The 17,650-nt window shown below is 31.6% G+C and overlaps 8 protein-coding genes across 8 annotated transcripts; 4 read left to right on the top strand and 4 right to left on the bottom strand.

The window, feature by feature from the left end:
- Positions 1–4,000: 4,000 nt before the first annotated feature.
- On the bottom strand, positions 4,001–5,428 carry GO595_010267 (nuclear poly(A) polymerase 1-like; the record flags this gene model as incomplete). Its single annotated transcript, XM_067912927.1, has 1 exon — positions 4,001–5,428. One exon carries the CDS (start codon positions 5,426–5,428, stop codon positions 4,001–4,003), a length of 1,428 nt encoding a protein of 475 aa, XP_067769005.1.
- Positions 5,429–5,954: 526 nt separating this feature from the next.
- GO595_010266 (IS3 family transposase) lies at positions 5,955–6,617 on the top strand (the record flags this gene model as incomplete). Its single annotated transcript, XM_067912926.1, has 1 exon — positions 5,955–6,617. The coding sequence occupies one exon, from the start codon at positions 5,955–5,957 to the stop codon at positions 6,615–6,617; it is 663 nt and encodes a 220-aa protein (XP_067769004.1).
- Positions 6,618–7,922: 1,305 nt separating this feature from the next.
- Positions 7,923–9,227, bottom strand: GO595_010265 (CK1 family protein kinase; the record flags this gene model as incomplete). The annotated part of the gene is made up of 1 exon (XM_067912925.1): positions 7,923–9,227. The coding sequence occupies one exon, from the start codon at positions 9,225–9,227 to the stop codon at positions 7,923–7,925; it is 1,305 nt and encodes a 434-aa protein (XP_067769003.1).
- A 707-nt stretch (positions 9,228–9,934) lies between these two features.
- GO595_010264 (transforming protein RhoA-like) lies at positions 9,935–10,477 on the bottom strand (the record flags this gene model as incomplete). The annotated part of the gene is made up of 1 exon (XM_067912923.1): positions 9,935–10,477. The coding sequence occupies one exon, from the start codon at positions 10,475–10,477 to the stop codon at positions 9,935–9,937; it is 543 nt and encodes a 180-aa protein (XP_067769002.1).
- Positions 10,478–11,168: 691 nt separating this feature from the next.
- GO595_010263 (cation channel family protein) lies at positions 11,169–12,713 on the top strand (the record flags this gene model as incomplete). The annotated part of the gene is made up of 1 exon (XM_067912922.1): positions 11,169–12,713. The coding sequence occupies one exon, from the start codon at positions 11,169–11,171 to the stop codon at positions 12,711–12,713; it is 1,545 nt and encodes a 514-aa protein (XP_067769001.1).
- Positions 12,714–13,896: 1,183 nt separating this feature from the next.
- Positions 13,897–15,243, top strand: GO595_010262 (Thioredoxin family protein; the record flags this gene model as incomplete). The annotated part of the gene is made up of 1 exon (XM_067912921.1): positions 13,897–15,243. The coding sequence occupies one exon, from the start codon at positions 13,897–13,899 to the stop codon at positions 15,241–15,243; it is 1,347 nt and encodes a 448-aa protein (XP_067769000.1).
- Positions 15,244–15,500: 257 nt separating this feature from the next.
- GO595_010261 (putative esterase) lies at positions 15,501–16,331 on the bottom strand (the record flags this gene model as incomplete). The annotated part of the gene is made up of 1 exon (XM_067912920.1): positions 15,501–16,331. The coding sequence occupies one exon, from the start codon at positions 16,329–16,331 to the stop codon at positions 15,501–15,503; it is 831 nt and encodes a 276-aa protein (XP_067768999.1).
- Positions 16,332–16,538: 207 nt separating this feature from the next.
- Positions 16,539–17,444, top strand: GO595_010260 (SDR family oxidoreductase; the record flags this gene model as incomplete). Its single annotated transcript, XM_067912919.1, has 1 exon — positions 16,539–17,444. One exon carries the CDS (start codon positions 16,539–16,541, stop codon positions 17,442–17,444), a length of 906 nt encoding a protein of 301 aa, XP_067768998.1.
- Between the last annotated feature and the right edge of the window lie 206 nt (positions 17,445–17,650).

Here is a 17,650-nt window from a genome sequence, read left to right as displayed (position 1 = left end):
AAGATTTTTTTATTTATATGAATAAAATATTTAATCATATTATGACTTTGTATCAAGTGAAAAGTAGAAATGACTTATTTTTTTTTTGGCAAATATGTTTTTTTACGAATGAATTCATTTTTTCAAAAAATCAATGTATTGAAATTCAGATCAATTTCTCAACACATTATTTTAAAGTTCAATTTCTTTTTAAAAGAAAAGAATTGATTTTATGTATTAAGTATTTGGAAAAATAAAAATTAAAAAGATGGCAAAGGGATATTTTTATAATTTGAACTCATTAACGAAAAAATTGATGTTATATGATATGATAAATGATTTGTGTTACGAATAAAATCGACATCAAACATCGGATTGGAAATTCAAATTTTTAAAAATAATTATGTCATTCCTTTTGATGTACTTATTCCTCAAGCAAAAAGTATCATTTGATACAGCAAATGGTCATATTACAATTCAAAGAAATATGAACACAAATCCAATGACTAATGGATGGTATTATATATGGCTTAATGAAAATTATAATTCTGAATTTTTGTTTCGATATCAATTGGAAAGATCAAATATGGTTTATAAGAATGTATATAAACAATATTTAAAAAAAACTGATTGTGAATCTATAAAAGATATGGCAACATTACGTCCAATCTTACCAAAGGAAAAGATATCACCGATTTTATCAAACAATATTATCGTTCAAACTTCTGAAAATGCCGAACTTAGAAACACATCAGCATTTATTATTTATAAATTGAAAAATAATTTATATCATGTGGAAACTAAATCACCTAATGAAACAGCCGAAATTCTTTCAAGGATCCCAGAAGTATGTAATATTTCTGATGCTAAAACTAGTTATACTAAAAAAAATTATGAAAAATATGGTGAATTTATGAATGGTGCAATTTTACATTCCATTCGGAATTCGGACGCAATTCATCTTATATATGGTATCAATAATTTAGAGAAACATAATCTTAAAGGCATGAATCAAGTCATTTCAATTATTGGTAATCCTATTGATTGGACTCATCCATTTCTCTCTAATAATGATAACCCAATTCCATTCGATACCATTACTTCAAAACATAGTAAATTTGTATTTTATCATCCCAAATATTGTTATGATGGTGAATTTACAAACGAATCTATATTTCAAAAGGCAATGAAAAAAGAAAGAGGTACTTATATTGCAAATATGCTCACAGGTAAATATAAAAATCCTTCAAATGATGATTTCAAGAGTATTATTCCAGATGCTAAAATTGCATATATGGGTGGATTATCAATGTGTAATATGCTTTTATTTGATATTGAAAAAATAATAAATAAAATCAAAGAAATAGGATCATATGTCCTTGTAAGTAATTGGGTATCATTTGTAAATAATATATTAATTAATAATCTATATAACAAATTCGCAGCTAAAAATTCTGATATTCTTCACATATATAGTTATATTAAATTACCTTTTATTGGATCGCCTGCAACTTGTAGCAATATTTTAACTGTTGGTTCATCTATTAATGAAAGAATATACCACAATACTACTATAAAAATTAAAACAAATAGTAAATATACATTTTTTGGATATCAATATAGAGGTACTCCACAAAAAGATACTCTTATATTCGGAGATAATCATAATAAGCAAATTATTAAGAGCAAAAGTGTAAATCTAACCCAAGATCCGTGTATTATTTTGCTAGATAAAATTGATCCAGATTGGTTAGTTTCGTATTATATGTATGATGTTTCAAAACACATATTTATTCTTTATAACTCTAGTTATCAAGAAACATATGATACAATATTTTTCGAATATCTTGACAAAATGTCTATAATTTATTGCAATGATATGACTCCATCTAAGAACATTGGAACATCTTTAACCTTTATAAAAGAAAATAGTAATTCTTTCTTATATTATGATCATTATTATTATGATGGAACCTCAATGAAAGGAATATTAAAACCAGACATATTAGCGCCTGGAATATTCTATCTAAATGAAACATATCAGTTCAATAATAGTCATAGGTATCATGATACAGATTTCTCGTCTGCATTTGTTTCTGGCCTAGCTATACTTCTTAGGCAATATTTTGAAGAAGGAAAATATTTAGGTGCAAAAATCAAACCTGATTCAACTTTACTACGTGCATGTATAATTAATTCAGCACAAAACTTCGATAGAGAACCTAAATTTTCTTCAGGATATGGATTAGTTAATATATCATCATTATTACCTTTTGAAAATAGTAATAAATTTGGGTTAAGAATTAGTGAATTATTTGAAATGACATCTAAAAAACATTATACAGCAAAAATTATAGTTACAAATAAAGAAGCACCTTTGAAGATTACAATGTCTTATCTTGATACTGAAATTTCAGAAGAATCTTTAATTCCAATTCATAATGACTTAGATTTAGTTGTAGTATCAAAATCTGGGAGAGTATTTTACGGGAATCATAAAAAAAATAATATTGAAGAACACTTATCAACAAATGAAAAAATTATAATATATCCTGAAGAATTAGAAATTGGAAAATACAAAATACATATTTTCAGCAATGATAATTGTGACAAAGCTAAAGTATCTGTAGTTGTATCAGGTCCTTTTGAACATCATGATACAATCACAAATCCTAAATATTTACCATTTTTCACATCAACAAAGTGTGTTCAACAAATTAAAAATGGAAAATGTGTAAATGGTATAATGCAATGTGATGAAAAACACAATGGAAATTTGTGCCAAACATTAATTGAAGAAATTAAAGAAGGTGAGCATGAAGTCAACTTTTCAGAACACCAAATTAAATATTTCTATATACCAAAAGGTAAGGATAATTATGGAAATCTAACAATTATTCCACCACCATCTCGTAAAATTAAAGGAGTCTTATACATGACAGTTTGGAAATCAAATAAAAATGTATTTGCATTTAATCAATTTGATTACCCTATAAACCTTAAGACAGGTGCTTCCTATGAAATAGACCTTGACACAAATTCCCCGTATAATTACATTATGATATTCCATAATTCTGTTCAGCCTCTAACCTACAAAATCAGCTATAAGCATAATTTCAAAAATGATAAAATAATTGTCAATAGTCATCATCTTTCATTTCCAGAAAACTTTTCAAAACCACTTCGTTGGAAGTTAAGTTTTGCTCAAATCTTACCAGCAATTGGGATTTTCGCTGTGTGCACTATTGTTTCTGTGGTTGTTTTGAAGAGTCATCCAAACAGCAAAGCTAAAGAAACAGTTTACCTCTAAGTAAACTAATTTCAATTATTTTATTTTTTTTTTAATTTGTGTTATTAACAAAAATACTATCGCAAAAATATCAAACATCATCAGACTACAAATATATATAACCTTAATGAAACAGGTTTCGCTGCGAGAAAAAGGATTTTTTATCGTTTTAACAATCTGTAATTTTGAAATTATGGGTTGGCCTTTGAAATTTTGAGTTGCCAAATCCGAAATTTATAATAATGAAATGATTAAATTTGCTAATTTTTCAGTGCATTTATTGATTTAAACATACTAATTTTGGTATGACTGTTAGCTATCAGTCTCATATGTCATTCGTTTTGTTAAAATTAATTAGTATACTAAGTTGAGTGTTTCATGTAATTCGTTTGGTGGTATGATGGTAAATTTCAATATCATTCAATTAGCCCGTATCGTTGCCCAAAACAGTTATATTCAAAAAATCACCCATTGAGTCGGATTGGGTTTACATTATCCCTGTAGAAATGGGAAAAATTAGCATCATTATTTAGTATATACCGAACTGAAGTTCCACAGAACATTTTTTGTTTTGAAGAATTTAATCTGTTCACCAGCAAAACAAATATTATTTTCTTTATCTAATTAAATTAATATATATTTTTTTATCTCAGAAAACGCACGTTAACTCACATCACTCTAATTTCTATCGTAAAGACACTTTTTGATCATATACGTTTATTTTTCACACATTCAGTTCCTTGTTGCCCTTTGCTTCGGGATGTACTTTGTCCTTGGCGACCTTGGCCTTGGTCTTTCACCAAAGAACACATAGTTCGGAAGCTTCTCTCTTATTTCCAATGCGAAGTCCACTTTATAAAACTTCGACTTATTAATCATATGACTAAATCTATCAATTGGGTCTGATATATTGAAGAACCTCTGATTATTACCTTCATTTCTTATTGACAAAGCAATGAAATATGTTGATGAATGTGTATCATGGGTTGAAGTTGGAAATGCATGTGGAAATAGAAATGCATTTCGAATGAAAGATTCTTCTTCAATCATTTCTGTAAGCTTCCTTAACATCTTCTCAACGTTTCCTTTACCATCCTGATAATTTTTTCTGTTAGTAGAATGAACTTTGATCATCAAAAAATATTTGTATTTGTTGAAAAACTTTGGATGAGTTACAAACTTAACCAAGTTTTGGGAGATGTCTCCGACGTTACTTTCCACTATTTTCTTACCACGTTTTAACTCTTTTGTCATTCTTAACATGGTCGAATTATTAGCATTGTGCAAAGAGTTTATCGATGGATACGCAGGCGTAATGATGGGCATACAGTCCTCTGATGTGCTCATTTCCCATGACCGTAAATCGCCTTGTTTCATTTCTTGTATGAATATCGGCTTCGGCCATGGCCAATCTCCAAACTCTTGGAAGAAGAGTTCGATGAGCTGTGGAGGTTCTGCGTCCGGATGTTTGATGCAAACATATGCTGACATTATTAATAAATTGATACAACCAAAATACCCAAAAACATTCCCATATATAAAACGTTTCTTCGCCCATACTTTAAGAAACCGAACAACATAGTTAAAGTTATTCCGATTAGGAATAAGTTCAAGTATGAGATTAGTAGTACGAACACCATTAATTGATGCTATACTTTCTGGCTTGTATTGTGTATTAATCTCGGTTAGAATACTATCGTCTGTTAGGTCTAATGAGGGTGGAATAAATGGCATATCTAATATGGCGAAAGAGCAATCAACCCGAATGGACTGGAATTCAAAGCGAATAATGGGTACGTAGGCATCTCTAATGCTTTGGAATTGACCGTTAAAAAATCGATTTTCTTGGATCATTCGACCAAAGTCATCAAAAACGCGGTCCCTGGAAATAAAGTTCGGGAACACTATGAGAATGTCCAAATCTGAATCTGGGCCATAACATCCAATTTTGTATGAACCAAATGCAAATAATTTGGCTCTATTCTCGGTGTCGCTCTTCTTATAGATCTTGGAGTATACTTTTTGGACGAAATTGTTTGAAAGCTTTTCAATTTCATCAAATACTCTTTCTCTTATCTTTGTGTTTTCTAATGAATCGAAAGTGTTTTCATACGTGAGAAATTCCTTCAGCCTTTGTGTAGAAACGCCGAGAACTGCCATGCTGTTTGAGGGTAAATTTTGTATTTTTTTGCCACATTATTTCAGGGGTTTGTTTGGATATTTGCTAACTCACTTTCTTAAATTCAATGCTTACGCGCATTCAAATTTCTATGGGCGTTGAAGGTTAGATGAGAAAACTATTCTTTTTAATTTTTGCCATAAATAAACTGATGGTTACACCAAATCCAACTTTTTGAATGGTATTTCTGTTAAAAACGATCAAAATTAGCCCCATTTTTGAACATCAGTTTAAAATTTTTCAAAGCGTTTCGGGGTGCACAACGAATTTCACATTCAAATATCATATAGTTGCATGCAACCCGAACTGTTGCAAAAGAAAAAGCGCCTGACTTCACTTTCTCCACTTTTTGAATGAACTCATAGAATTGTTTGTATATGAGAATTCAAAAGTTTATTCCGTCACTTTCTTGTTGTTTATATGAGGGGGTGCCCCATTGTATCGTTTCCACTTTTTCAATGGTTTATTTTTCAATGAAGAAGAACTCAAGTAACGACGATCCGAGAAATGGCATCGATATCCAAGCATTCCGTCAATCAATTAATGACAATGGAGTCGAAGATACACGGAAAATATTCCATATCAGTCGAGAGAAGATCCATGCAATTTGCAAACTCGAGGGGGATAGCAATTCCTAGCCGAGGGAGACCGTCAAAGGAAATCAAAGAAGAGGAAGTTAATTTTTGCCTCGACTACAAAGACAAATACCATGTTGGCTACCAACGAACTGCTGAGTCTGCTAAGCGACATAACATTGCAACTACTGAGTGGTCAGTTAGGAAGATATTTACTGAACAGAAACTGCTTTGTTACAAGAAACCTGAAAAGCTCCCCAAAGAACATCTCCGTCTTTTCGTTGCAAAATATGCTAATCAGTTATGGCATGCAGATATTCACTATGTTACCATTGAAGGAGAACAATTTTATCTCCTTGGATTCATTGATGATCGTTCTCGCTTCCTGATCTATTATGAAGTCCTATCAAGTAAGACTTCTGAAGCTTGTACCACGGCGCTTATTAAAGCTCTAGGTTCTGTTGTACATCGACCTAAAATGCTGACTATTGATAATGGGGGAGAATTTACCGGCAATCCATTTCAATTTATACTCCAGCTTTATGGTATTGAAGATTACCGTACTCACCCCCTATACTCCAGAGGAGAATGGTAAGATAGAACGTTTTTGGTTGACGATTGAACGTGCCAAAGGACCAAATGTTGCATGGAGCATTCCTAAGATTAATAGCATAATTCATGAATATAATTATTTTTGGACGCATCGAAGTTTGAGAAAACTCACTCACCAATCCTTAACACCCTATGAAGCATGGCGCACAATGGATAAGTATACAGGTCAAACTGATGCTTGCATTGAAATGATTAAATAATTCCATCTCATTTGATTTTTATTATTTTTTATGTTTACTTATATTATATAAGCCTAGTACTGATATGAACAACGATTGCTTAATTTTCATGTGCTTAATCGAACTGGATGCATCCAGCTAGCTTGTGCTACTATATATTAATATATTGGTATTTTTTCTTCTATTATCAATATATGCCGATACCACTTTTTGAATGTATTATTCAAAAAGTGGTATCGGCATGTTTTGTAAACCATTCAATTTTTAAATTTCAATGCACACATATAATATATTCGGTTAGTATCATTAAAAAGTTGCGACTACAAGCAGGATTAATAGTCGTTCACAGGCACGGACGGGCCTGATACCACGTTTTGAGGGCACTCAAAAAGTGGTATCGGCAATCATTTCGGGGCCCCCTGTCGTAAATGCAATTCAAAAAGTTCGTATGATATTTTTTTCTATTAACAAATAGAATTTATTCTATGAGATCATTCAAAAAGTGGAGAAAGTGAAGTCAGGCGCTTTTTCTCTTACCACAGCATGCAACCCGAACACCTTAAACATGTCAAACTTAAATACCCGAAAAACTATATTGAAATTTTAAACGGCCACTCGAAATTTCTCAGCAAATTGACTCTCTCTCTCTCATAATCACACAAAGCTGCTAAGATAAGGTGTAACTAAATACGCGTAAAAACATAACGAAATAAAATATTGTTAGTAAACATTTTAAATTTAATACGCAAAAATGACATATTGGTATAATTTTTGAATTGTTAAATTTATTGAAATGTATAATGCTAACTTTGGAACACACAGCTATCGTCTGCATGATTAGAAATTGGTAATGTACATACTTATTTTTTTCATATTAAAAAAAGGAAGAGGGGTAAAGCAACAAACTCACTCCATTTGTCCTGGCATTAAGCCTGCTATTTACCCTTAATTCTAATTAATAATAAAAAATTAGGGTATTCTATTCGATACCAATTTTTTGGAAATAGTTAAACATATCCTTTAATTTAGGGTTTTGTTTAAAAATTTCTTCTTTAGTTTTCGAAAAAATTGAAAAAATATAAATATATCTCGTTCTTTAAAAAAACATTTTATGCTCTTCCACTGCTACTTCTAAACACAAGCTGACTCTTACTTAAGCCATGTAAACCTAAATTAGGTTTTGCGATTGGTGGTAATTTCTTCTTTAATACATTTCCCGGTGGCTTTGGTATGTTACATATCATTACATTCCTATTTTTATTTGGTGCCACTGGTAATGGTTGATCTCTGTTAATAGCACTATTTGATCTTGATCTTCCTGTATTTTGAGGCTTTGCTCGAGATTCCGTTAATTTAAGCTGCATATTACTTCCAACCTGTACAGCCTGGCTAATGTTTTCTGAAACTCTTGGTGAGTTAGGCTGAGTGTTTGAGCTGTGGCATGGAGGAAGCGATAGCGGCGGTTTTTCATCAGTGAAAACCGAAATTTTATCTGACCAATCATAAACATAGTCGTAAGGGATGTTTTCTCTGATCATAAGGTCGTGAAACATCTTACGATATGTTGCGTAAGGTGGTTCCTCAAAAAAGCCAAGGCCTTTAACAGATCGAAGATAATCTGCAAATTCATTTGGGAAACCATCACAAAGTGACTCAACAGAAGTCATCATTTTGACTTCAATGATACGACGAATCTTCTCGTGTTGTGTTTTGGCAGGAAGACCTTGCCATGGTAGATTCCCACGAAGAAGATACATAAATATATACCCGAGAGATTCCATGTCATCACGCCGACTTTGTTCCTTCCGACACATGGCATTAATTGAAGCATAACGTGCAGTGCCTGTTAGAGATCTGTTTTCTGAGAATGGAACATGTGTATTTGTTGTTGGGTTAATATAATATTTTGAAAGGCCGAAATCAATTATGTGAACTTGATTTTTGTTTTTATGTGTTCCAATCATAAAATTATCTGGTTTTATGTCGCGGTGAATTATTTTTTTTCTGTGAAGAAATTCAACACAACTTATCATCTGATCAGCAAGCATTAAAACTGTTTTAAGTGAAAATGGTCCTTCGTGAGCAGCTAAAAGATCTTCTAAAGATAATCCAAGAAGATCAATAACCATTATATTATAACCTCTTTCTTTTCCATAAAAATAAATGTTTGGAATCCCAACACCTCCTTCTAGTAACTTATAAATTTTTGATTCTCCTTCGAGTTGTGGTGATTTTGATTGTGATGGTTCTAGTTTTATTGCTACTTGAGTTTTATCTTCAATACTTTCCCCTTTGTATATGATACCGAAACTACCACCGCCAAGTTTTCCTTTTACTTCATATTTTTGGGCCACAATGATGTTTTTCATCATCTTTTCGGTCCTGACGTATGAAACTTTTTGAAAACTGCACATTGAATTTTTTTAAATTATCGTCTTAAAAAGTAAGGGCGATAATATCAAAAGTTAAATATTATTCAGAATATCCAACCGATGAAGTTTCTGACAATAAAATTTTTCAATTATTCTTTTGCTTGGAGAAAATTTCATTCCGTAACGGGTTTCTCCTTTCTTCAAATACACCAATTTTATGGTCAAAAAATGTCCTTCGCATTGAGGTTGGATGGTTGGGTTCTTAAATATCAAAATGTATGTTTTAATAATATAATTTTATTTATCACATTTAATGATATTATATGTCTTTACAAGTTGAAGAATTGATATATTTCGTACTTAATTGTACTTTTTTGTGAATTATTGACTATATTTATTCATGAGTCATAATCAATACAAAGTTCTTTTCTTGAAATTTCAGATGGAAGTACAATTGACTCAAGTTTGCACTTAAAGCAAGCAAAAGACACAAAATTCGATAGGTTTTTCACCCCAACTTAAACTTGGGAAAACGTTTTCCCAAAATTATTTGGTAACAAAATTGAATTGAAAGGAATTGAATGTATCGGCTTTTTATTTTGTTGAAAATTCATCTTAAATATTGGCTCAATTTTCAGTAGCACATTCAAATAACCATATCGTTTTGGATAAGGAACCTACCTAAAAATGGACTTGGAAAACACATTTCTTTTGTTATCCAGTTTTAAAAAATTATTCAGCGTTCTCCTTTAAATAAGAATGCAAACTGTCTTCTTCTTTTGATTTTTGCATGCCTTGGCAGCTGCAGGGAAAACTTTATCAATGCCTTCACCTGTCTTTGGTGAGCATGGAACATAGTCAGCGCATTTTTGTTCATTTACAAATTGTTTGGCTTCTTCATCAGAAACATGGTTAGCATTTCCTGGTTGTCTTAAATCTGCTTTTGTTCCGACAAGAATGATCTTTGCATCTTTGCAGTAATGTTTAACTTCACCAATCCACCTTTCAGTCAAGTTAACAAATGATTGTTTCAAGTCAAGAGCAAAACAAAGCAATATAACATCAGCCGCACGATAAGATAATGGACGTAACCTGTCGTATTCATCTTGACCTGCTGTATCCCAGATATGGAGCTTGTATTGTTCATTGTTGATCATAACTTCTTGAGTATAGTTTTCAAAAATAGTTGGAACGTAACGCTCTGGGAAAGGCTTTTCATTAAGGACCATAAGAAGTGACGTCTTTCCAACTGCACCATCACCAACAGCAACGATCTTCAGTTCTTTGGCCATCTCAAGAATTAAAATAAATTTCACAGAAACCGTCAAAAATTTAAACAACTTTTTCAATTACCAAAAAATCTTCGGAACAAGACGAAAATGCTAATATTAAATGCTTTACTCAACACAAAATTTGAGAAACTGGTTTCAGGGGTAATATTTGCTTCTAGAGCCTCCTAATCTTTTCTTTTTTATGTTTTATATTTATAAAATAATTTGGTGTCTTTAATTCTCTCTTTTTATATATAATTAGTTTGATTCTCGTCAGGAAATTGCGAATGAAAATACTTTTATAACAAGATTGTAAAATATTTTGAATCGAATATAATCATTCAAATTATATCTATCGTCAATCGACAGAAATTGCTTCAAAAAAACTTTATTGTAGTAATTTTTTTCCGATAATAATATGCCAACATGCATCAAATTAAAATATATAGACACAAGAACACTGGATTTGCAATATTATTGATGTTATGAATTTTCAAGAACAAAGAAGTCATATTGATTTATGGATATATAATATAATAAATCCAAGTTCAAAGTGGTACAGAGGACATCATTGTGTTATAATTTATTCGTCATATATGATATATATCAAGACAGATTCTTTCATTGTGCATAAATTATATTAAAAAAACGATAGAAACGATAGGCCACACAATTTTTACTCCAAAGTCAAAATGGGGCGCCCTATATTCTCATGAAGTCTGGTGACTCTAGATCTTTTATTGATTCAACCGCACCAGAAAAAATTTTTACACCATCGTCAAATTACGATGAAATTGAACCAGGTTGTCATTGGGCACATTTTTCAGTTACACGTCGAATTTGGGAATATGTAATTTTCTTTGCATCCATGATTACTCCCATTGAAATGTCCTATGTTTTAGTTTTTGATCAACACATATCCGTTGAATCATATTCTATTTTTTTTCTAATTGATATCATTCAACTCATAGACAACTTTGTGATCCTTAAAACTCCATTTCTTCGTCGAGGCATTCTTATAACCTCAACCAAAGAAATTCTTAAGAATTATGGTATCTTTTATTATGTTTTACATGTTTTTGCTTCTTTACCACTAGGTTGGATTGGTCTAATTAAAGAAGATGTCACACTTTATGTAGTTCTTTCCATCAACCGTCTTCTTCGTTTACATCAAGCTTGGAATTCGTACAAACTTATCCAATATTCCACATTATATAATGGTCCAATTTTCAATCTTTTCCCATATTTTACGTTATATGTATTTATTGTCCATGCCTTTGCCTGTATCTATTATTTATTAGCCACTCATACCTCATCCCCCACATCATGGATATCTGGATTTTTAGATCAAGGATTTTCTAACTTCCAACTCTATGTGACCTCGTTATACTTTGTCGTTACCACAATTCTTACTATTGGTTATGGCGATATCCATCCCACTAACACAAATGAATATGTTGTTGCAATCATCATCCAAATTGTCGGAGTTGTTTTTGAGTCATCAATTGTTGCTAAGATGATTTCTTCCATCTCGGACCCCGAAGGCAACAAATTTCTTGTTCGCTATGATCATATGCAAAAGTACATGCACGGCAAAAACGTCGAACGTGGCTATCTTAAACATGTTCGCCACTATTGCCAAGGCATGTGGGAGAAATATCATGGCGCGCCTGAATGGAACACATTATTTAAAGAGATTCCCGAAAGTTTACGATGTGCCATTGTTATGGAACTCTGTCGAAATGTAATTGAAGAAGTTGATATCTTTAAAGGGTTTCAAGAGCATCATTTATTAATGTTAATGGATCAACTAACTACAATTACATTTGTTCCTGACGAAATAATATATCGACAAGGAGACCTCTTCAGCGACTTGTTGATCATTAATTCGGGAACTGTTAAAATAGTGATCGATGACGTTGTTGTCGGAACTCAAACTGCGAAAAAAGGTTTTGTCGATGGAGAAAGAGAACTATTCTTTAACGAGCCGAGAGATAAGACATTAATCGCAGCGTCATTCATAGAGGGATGGAGACTAAAGAGAAGAAAGTTCTCAAGAATGATACACGAAAGTCAAGAAGTGCAAAGTATCGTCTTCAATAACGCAAGGAAGAAATACCCCGACAACTTCAATAGAACAAATGTACACGCAGGTTTCTTCGTGGATGATGAGGATGACCCTTACAACTCGGAAGTCTCGGAATCTGACGATTCGTTTAGCTCAAATTCTTTCTCCGATTTCGACTTTGGTACTTAAGATTTGATTGATGTGTGATTTATTATTAATAAAATAGATTTTTAATGCAAATTTTGTTAGTTGTTTTTTATAATAATAAAAAATTTGTTTATATCAAATTCATTCTTTATATTCAGATGAGATGTTTAACAAATTAAAATGTGGAAGAATATTTCTCATTACTTATCCAAATATAAAAATTTGTGTACTTAAATGATAAAAGTAATTGATCAATAACGTTGTTTTTCATGGATTTATGAAAGATGTTGGAAAGGAAAAAAGAAAGAAATATAATGTTTATTAAATTCTTATAATGAACGTAAGAGAATCCTTTAGGTATTATTTTTTGACGAATAGGTAGTGAAATTGAGAAAAACTTATATGAGAAAAATCTCATTGGATATTGAAAAGAGAGTTTTAGTGTTCTTATGATTATCCAAAATCGCAAGAGCTTCACAATTGTGTTAAATATGTTGTTATGTTAATTATTTAACATTAGGTTGCGTATTAACTCGATAATACATTCGAATCATATTCATATTTTTAATTTGTATAAACATCCCTATTGTGAGTACTGACCTCCTTATCTCTGCATCCTCTAAATCAATAAAAATAAAAACTGTATTTATTTTAATATTTTCTAAAAATTTAATTTATACACTGAAAATGGATTGGATTATTATTTCTCCACACTTAGATTTATAGAAAAAATTTCTGAAAAATTTCATCACATATTATTTTCCACAAGAAATAGAGTATCAATTAATTTAGAGAAAAATAAATACTACTTTTTTTGAATTTAGTATCTTTTTTATAAGCCTTCAATAATAGTATATAAATTTTTTTTTAGGTAACCTAAGTCAATGCAATGACTTACCAATGAGTAGAAGATATAGACTTAATACAATCAATAAAATTTGGATAATACTTAAAGAATAACCTATTTTATCCACAAAATATTTTGCGCAAGAAATAGGAGTAATTCTAAATTATAAATATTATATCCTCATTACATTGAGTTAAAAAATATTTTTGTAATCTCTTTTTATGTTAAAAATATTTTAAACATTTCTAATTATGGTATAATTCAGATTTCCTTTTCAGATATAAATAGAATGCAAAGCAAAAGGAACCCCACAAAGAAGAAATCATTTTGAATGTTTTACATCATAGGGCCCCCTAGCTACTGAACGTTTGGGAAAAAATGCTTTTGCCTGTTCTTTGCCTAAGAATTTCATTGCCTATTGGTGAATTTGGAAACCTTTCGTTTCTAGCCGGAGAGGAGCTTGAAAACTTTATTCAAAAAGAAGCAATATCTATGATTTTTGTCAAAAATTCAGAAGAACAAACATTTGATAATTTTAATTTTGTTATCAAAACCTTTAAAAATCGAATTTCTTTTGCTGTTACTAATTCAGATGAAGGGAAAAAATATAATCAAACTAATGGTATTCTTGTTTTCAAAAAAGGCGAGGAACAAGTAGAAACAATTCCTGTTGATTCTGCATTTTCTTTATATAAATTATGCAATCTGATTTTAGGGAATACCAAAGTTTTCATCACTCATCCAGAAGAGCTCAGACTTCTTTTTGAAGGGCAAACTAGCGTTTTAATTGGCATTGACACAACTGATGAACCCAAACACATGCGTAAAGGTGACATTTTATATGTTGTTCCATCTCATCTCTTTTCTCAATTTGGCCTTACTGTTTCCCGTGGCCATTATGTTTACCGCCCACAAGACAGGCAGCTTGTCAAAGCCACAGGCAACTATCAGCTTTATTATCAAACAAATGTCATTGATCCTGCATTAACTGATCTTGACCAAAAGTCATTTTTCGCAGGTTTTTTCATTGATACATTGTCTGATACTAATAGCTCTCTCGAAATGGAGCTTCTTACCAAGCTCAGTCGCGAGTTCGCCCAAAACTTTAATATCGGTCCCATCGTTGGCTCATCGGAAAGACACTTTTCCGAAATCGGACGCTTCACACACATTCGCCGTCCTCTCTTTGCTGTTTTCCGCATTGGAAACAATGATCGGTGGGCTGTTAATGACATTAACAATGTTCATAACATCGATTTTCTACGTAGTTTTCTTAGTAGAATCGAAAATGGAACTGAACCATTAACAGTGTTTTCATCAGTTACTTCTATTTCTAATGAGTTATCATTTAATAATTTGCAAAATGCGAAAAATGAATCGAAATTTACTTTTGTTTTATATCATGATGGGAATGACTACGAAATGTTAAACATAACAATTTCGAAGGCATTACAATTGCTGAATGTTAAATCAGCAAAATTCTTCACATACGACGTATCAGAAAATGAATTACCATTCGATATAGACGTGGAAGAAGTCATGCCAATTTTGAGATTTTATGATAATGTGAATCAAAGTGTATTTGTGTTTGAGGACTTCTTTAAGTTTGAGAATATTGTAAATTGGTGCGCTGCACAAATGGAAGTGAACGTGCCGATGTTTGATGTGGATAAGGTAAAAGAGGAAATAGAGAAAGAAGAGAAAAAACTCTACGAGGAATTGTAATGTGTAAATGTTATAAACATATTTAACTTTATTGTTTTTTGTAAATTACCACTTAATTATTGAGTTGTGTTAATAACATATGAACTATACTTAATGAAAAAATTAATATAAATAATCGGATATATCAAACATATTCAGATTGAACAAATATTATTAATTATCACTTTATTCTAAATTGAAACGTAAAAGTAAATAAGATCAAAAATACATATAAAAAAAACACAAAGCAATTGAAATTTTAAAAGTGTTTATGTTATTCAGCTAAAAAACATTTTTAATGCGTTGTACAGATACTCTTCGCATGATGGTATTGTGTGACGACCGTTTAGTTTGATTCCGTGTTTAAATGTTCTTGGTGTGAAAATATGACTTTTAATCATTGCTCGCATTTGGGTATCAGATTGATTCCAAATTGCATCGCTGGTTCCGATAAAGGAATAGACAAAAAAATCATTTTCAAATCCATTACTTTGAACAACATTTTCTAGGTACCTAGTTGTCTCCACTGGGTGATACATACCTCCATATGTTCCAAGAATCCAACAATCACCACTCATGGGAATAAAATATTTGATAAAATCGATATTATAAACAAACTGATACCAAGTTGTTACAGCACCAAGAGAAAACCCAGCGAACGCACGATGCAATCTTGATGCTTGTAACTCAGCTTCGGTGGTTCCTTTGGCATATGTATGAAAATGTTTTTCAACAGCAACAATTAAATCATTTCTAAAGTCATTATGAAACACAGCAATTTCGCTGACAGAGCGAGGAAATCCTTGTGACTGATTTTCTGCATCAAAAGTGGCACAAACAACAATTAAAGGTTGAATATCTCCATTTTCTATCATATTATCAAGGAGATTAGAGAGATGACTTGAGCCGTCGTAAAAAAAGTCACTTGCAGTCATTGTCCAGCCGTGCATTAGATATAGGATGTTATATCTTGTCGTTGTATCTTTGTCATTATAGCCATATGGCAAATAAACGTAAGCAGGCTTAATGATTTTGGTCTTATTTTTGCGTGTGTAATCATAAGTTTCATATTCAAAGCGAACAATATTTCCTTGATGTTGTGCTTTCATTAAATATCCATTAGGAATTACGTCTGTTTTAACAATGTTTTGCGACTGATATATATCGTCTTCTTTGTTTCCTCGTTCTCTGTGCAACAATTTATTTTAATCATTAATCATTACTCGCAAAATTTATTGTTAACCGTCACATTTATAGAGACCGTTAAAGTACTGAATCCGTTTTTTTCATTTTTGCCACTTTCTCTCAAAAAAAAAATGAGTTTTTTAAGGAACATTTTTATTGCTTTTGGATTTTTGACTTTTCTCCGTCTTATTTGGTACATATATAAAGTACTACGCGCCTATCTTTCCAAGCCAATTAATTTGAAATCTCGTAATGTTAAATGGGCAATGATAACAGGAGCATCATCAGGAATTGGATACGAACTTACTCTCCAGATTGCTTCACAAGGAGTAAATATTGTTGCCTTGGGTCGAAATGAAGAAAGATTAACAGAATTAGAAAAAAAGTGTCTTGAAAGCAACAAAATCGAATTTTTAAAGATACCCATTGATTTTATTGATGTCACGGCTGTTCAAACAATTTTTGAAAGAATTGGAAATCGTCATATTGATGCCATGTTTGTTTGTCATGGGAGTGGTAAAATTGCTAAATATGATGAACTTTCTGATGAAGAAGTTATCAACAACAACAATATGATGATTCATAGTAATGTATTATTATCAAAATATTTCATTACACAAAAGGGAGGCAAAGGGCAATCCATATCCTTTGTTTCTTCCGCTAATTCTTTTCTTACCACTCCATTTCTCACAAGTTATGTCAGCTGCAAGAGATTTTTGTCGCAATACTCTGATCTCCTTAAAAGTGAACTTCACATTCCTGTTCAGTGCTACAATGCAGGGCACGTCAAAGATACCCGGTTTTTCGACAGCATGCCAAAGGAATTTGAGTCAGCTATGATATCGCCTGTTTCGATGACGCCACAACGCGTTGCGGAGATAATGCTCGCGACGTATGGAACAAGCTTATCATATGATATTGGAGCAGACACAATAGTTATGAGATTAGTTTTCTGGTTGGTACCATTGCCGGTGATGGACGCAGTGCTGAAATCAATGGCAAAGAAGCTTTTCGATATGTTTAAAAAATCTGATTAAAGAGTAATGATGTGATTGGAATTATATTGTTTGGTATTATCGAATTTACTGCTCAGGACTCCTTTTTAATGTGATTTTAAGGTTATATAATTACTCCTTACTGTAATAATATATAAAATTTACTGTATGTAAAAGAAGATTTCAATTTGCATATTATAGGAATTTTTTTTAATCTTTCATCAAATTTTTACAAACACTGTTAACTT

Source organism: Histomonas meleagridis, assembly GCF_020186115.1.
Source record: "Histomonas meleagridis strain 2922-C6/04-10x chromosome Unknown scaffold_61, whole genome shotgun sequence".
Lineage (NCBI taxonomy): Eukaryota > Parabasalia > Tritrichomonadida > Dientamoebidae > Histomonas > Histomonas meleagridis.
Note: the sequence above shows the minus strand (reverse complement) of the source record. Positions and strands in the feature narration are given on the sequence as shown.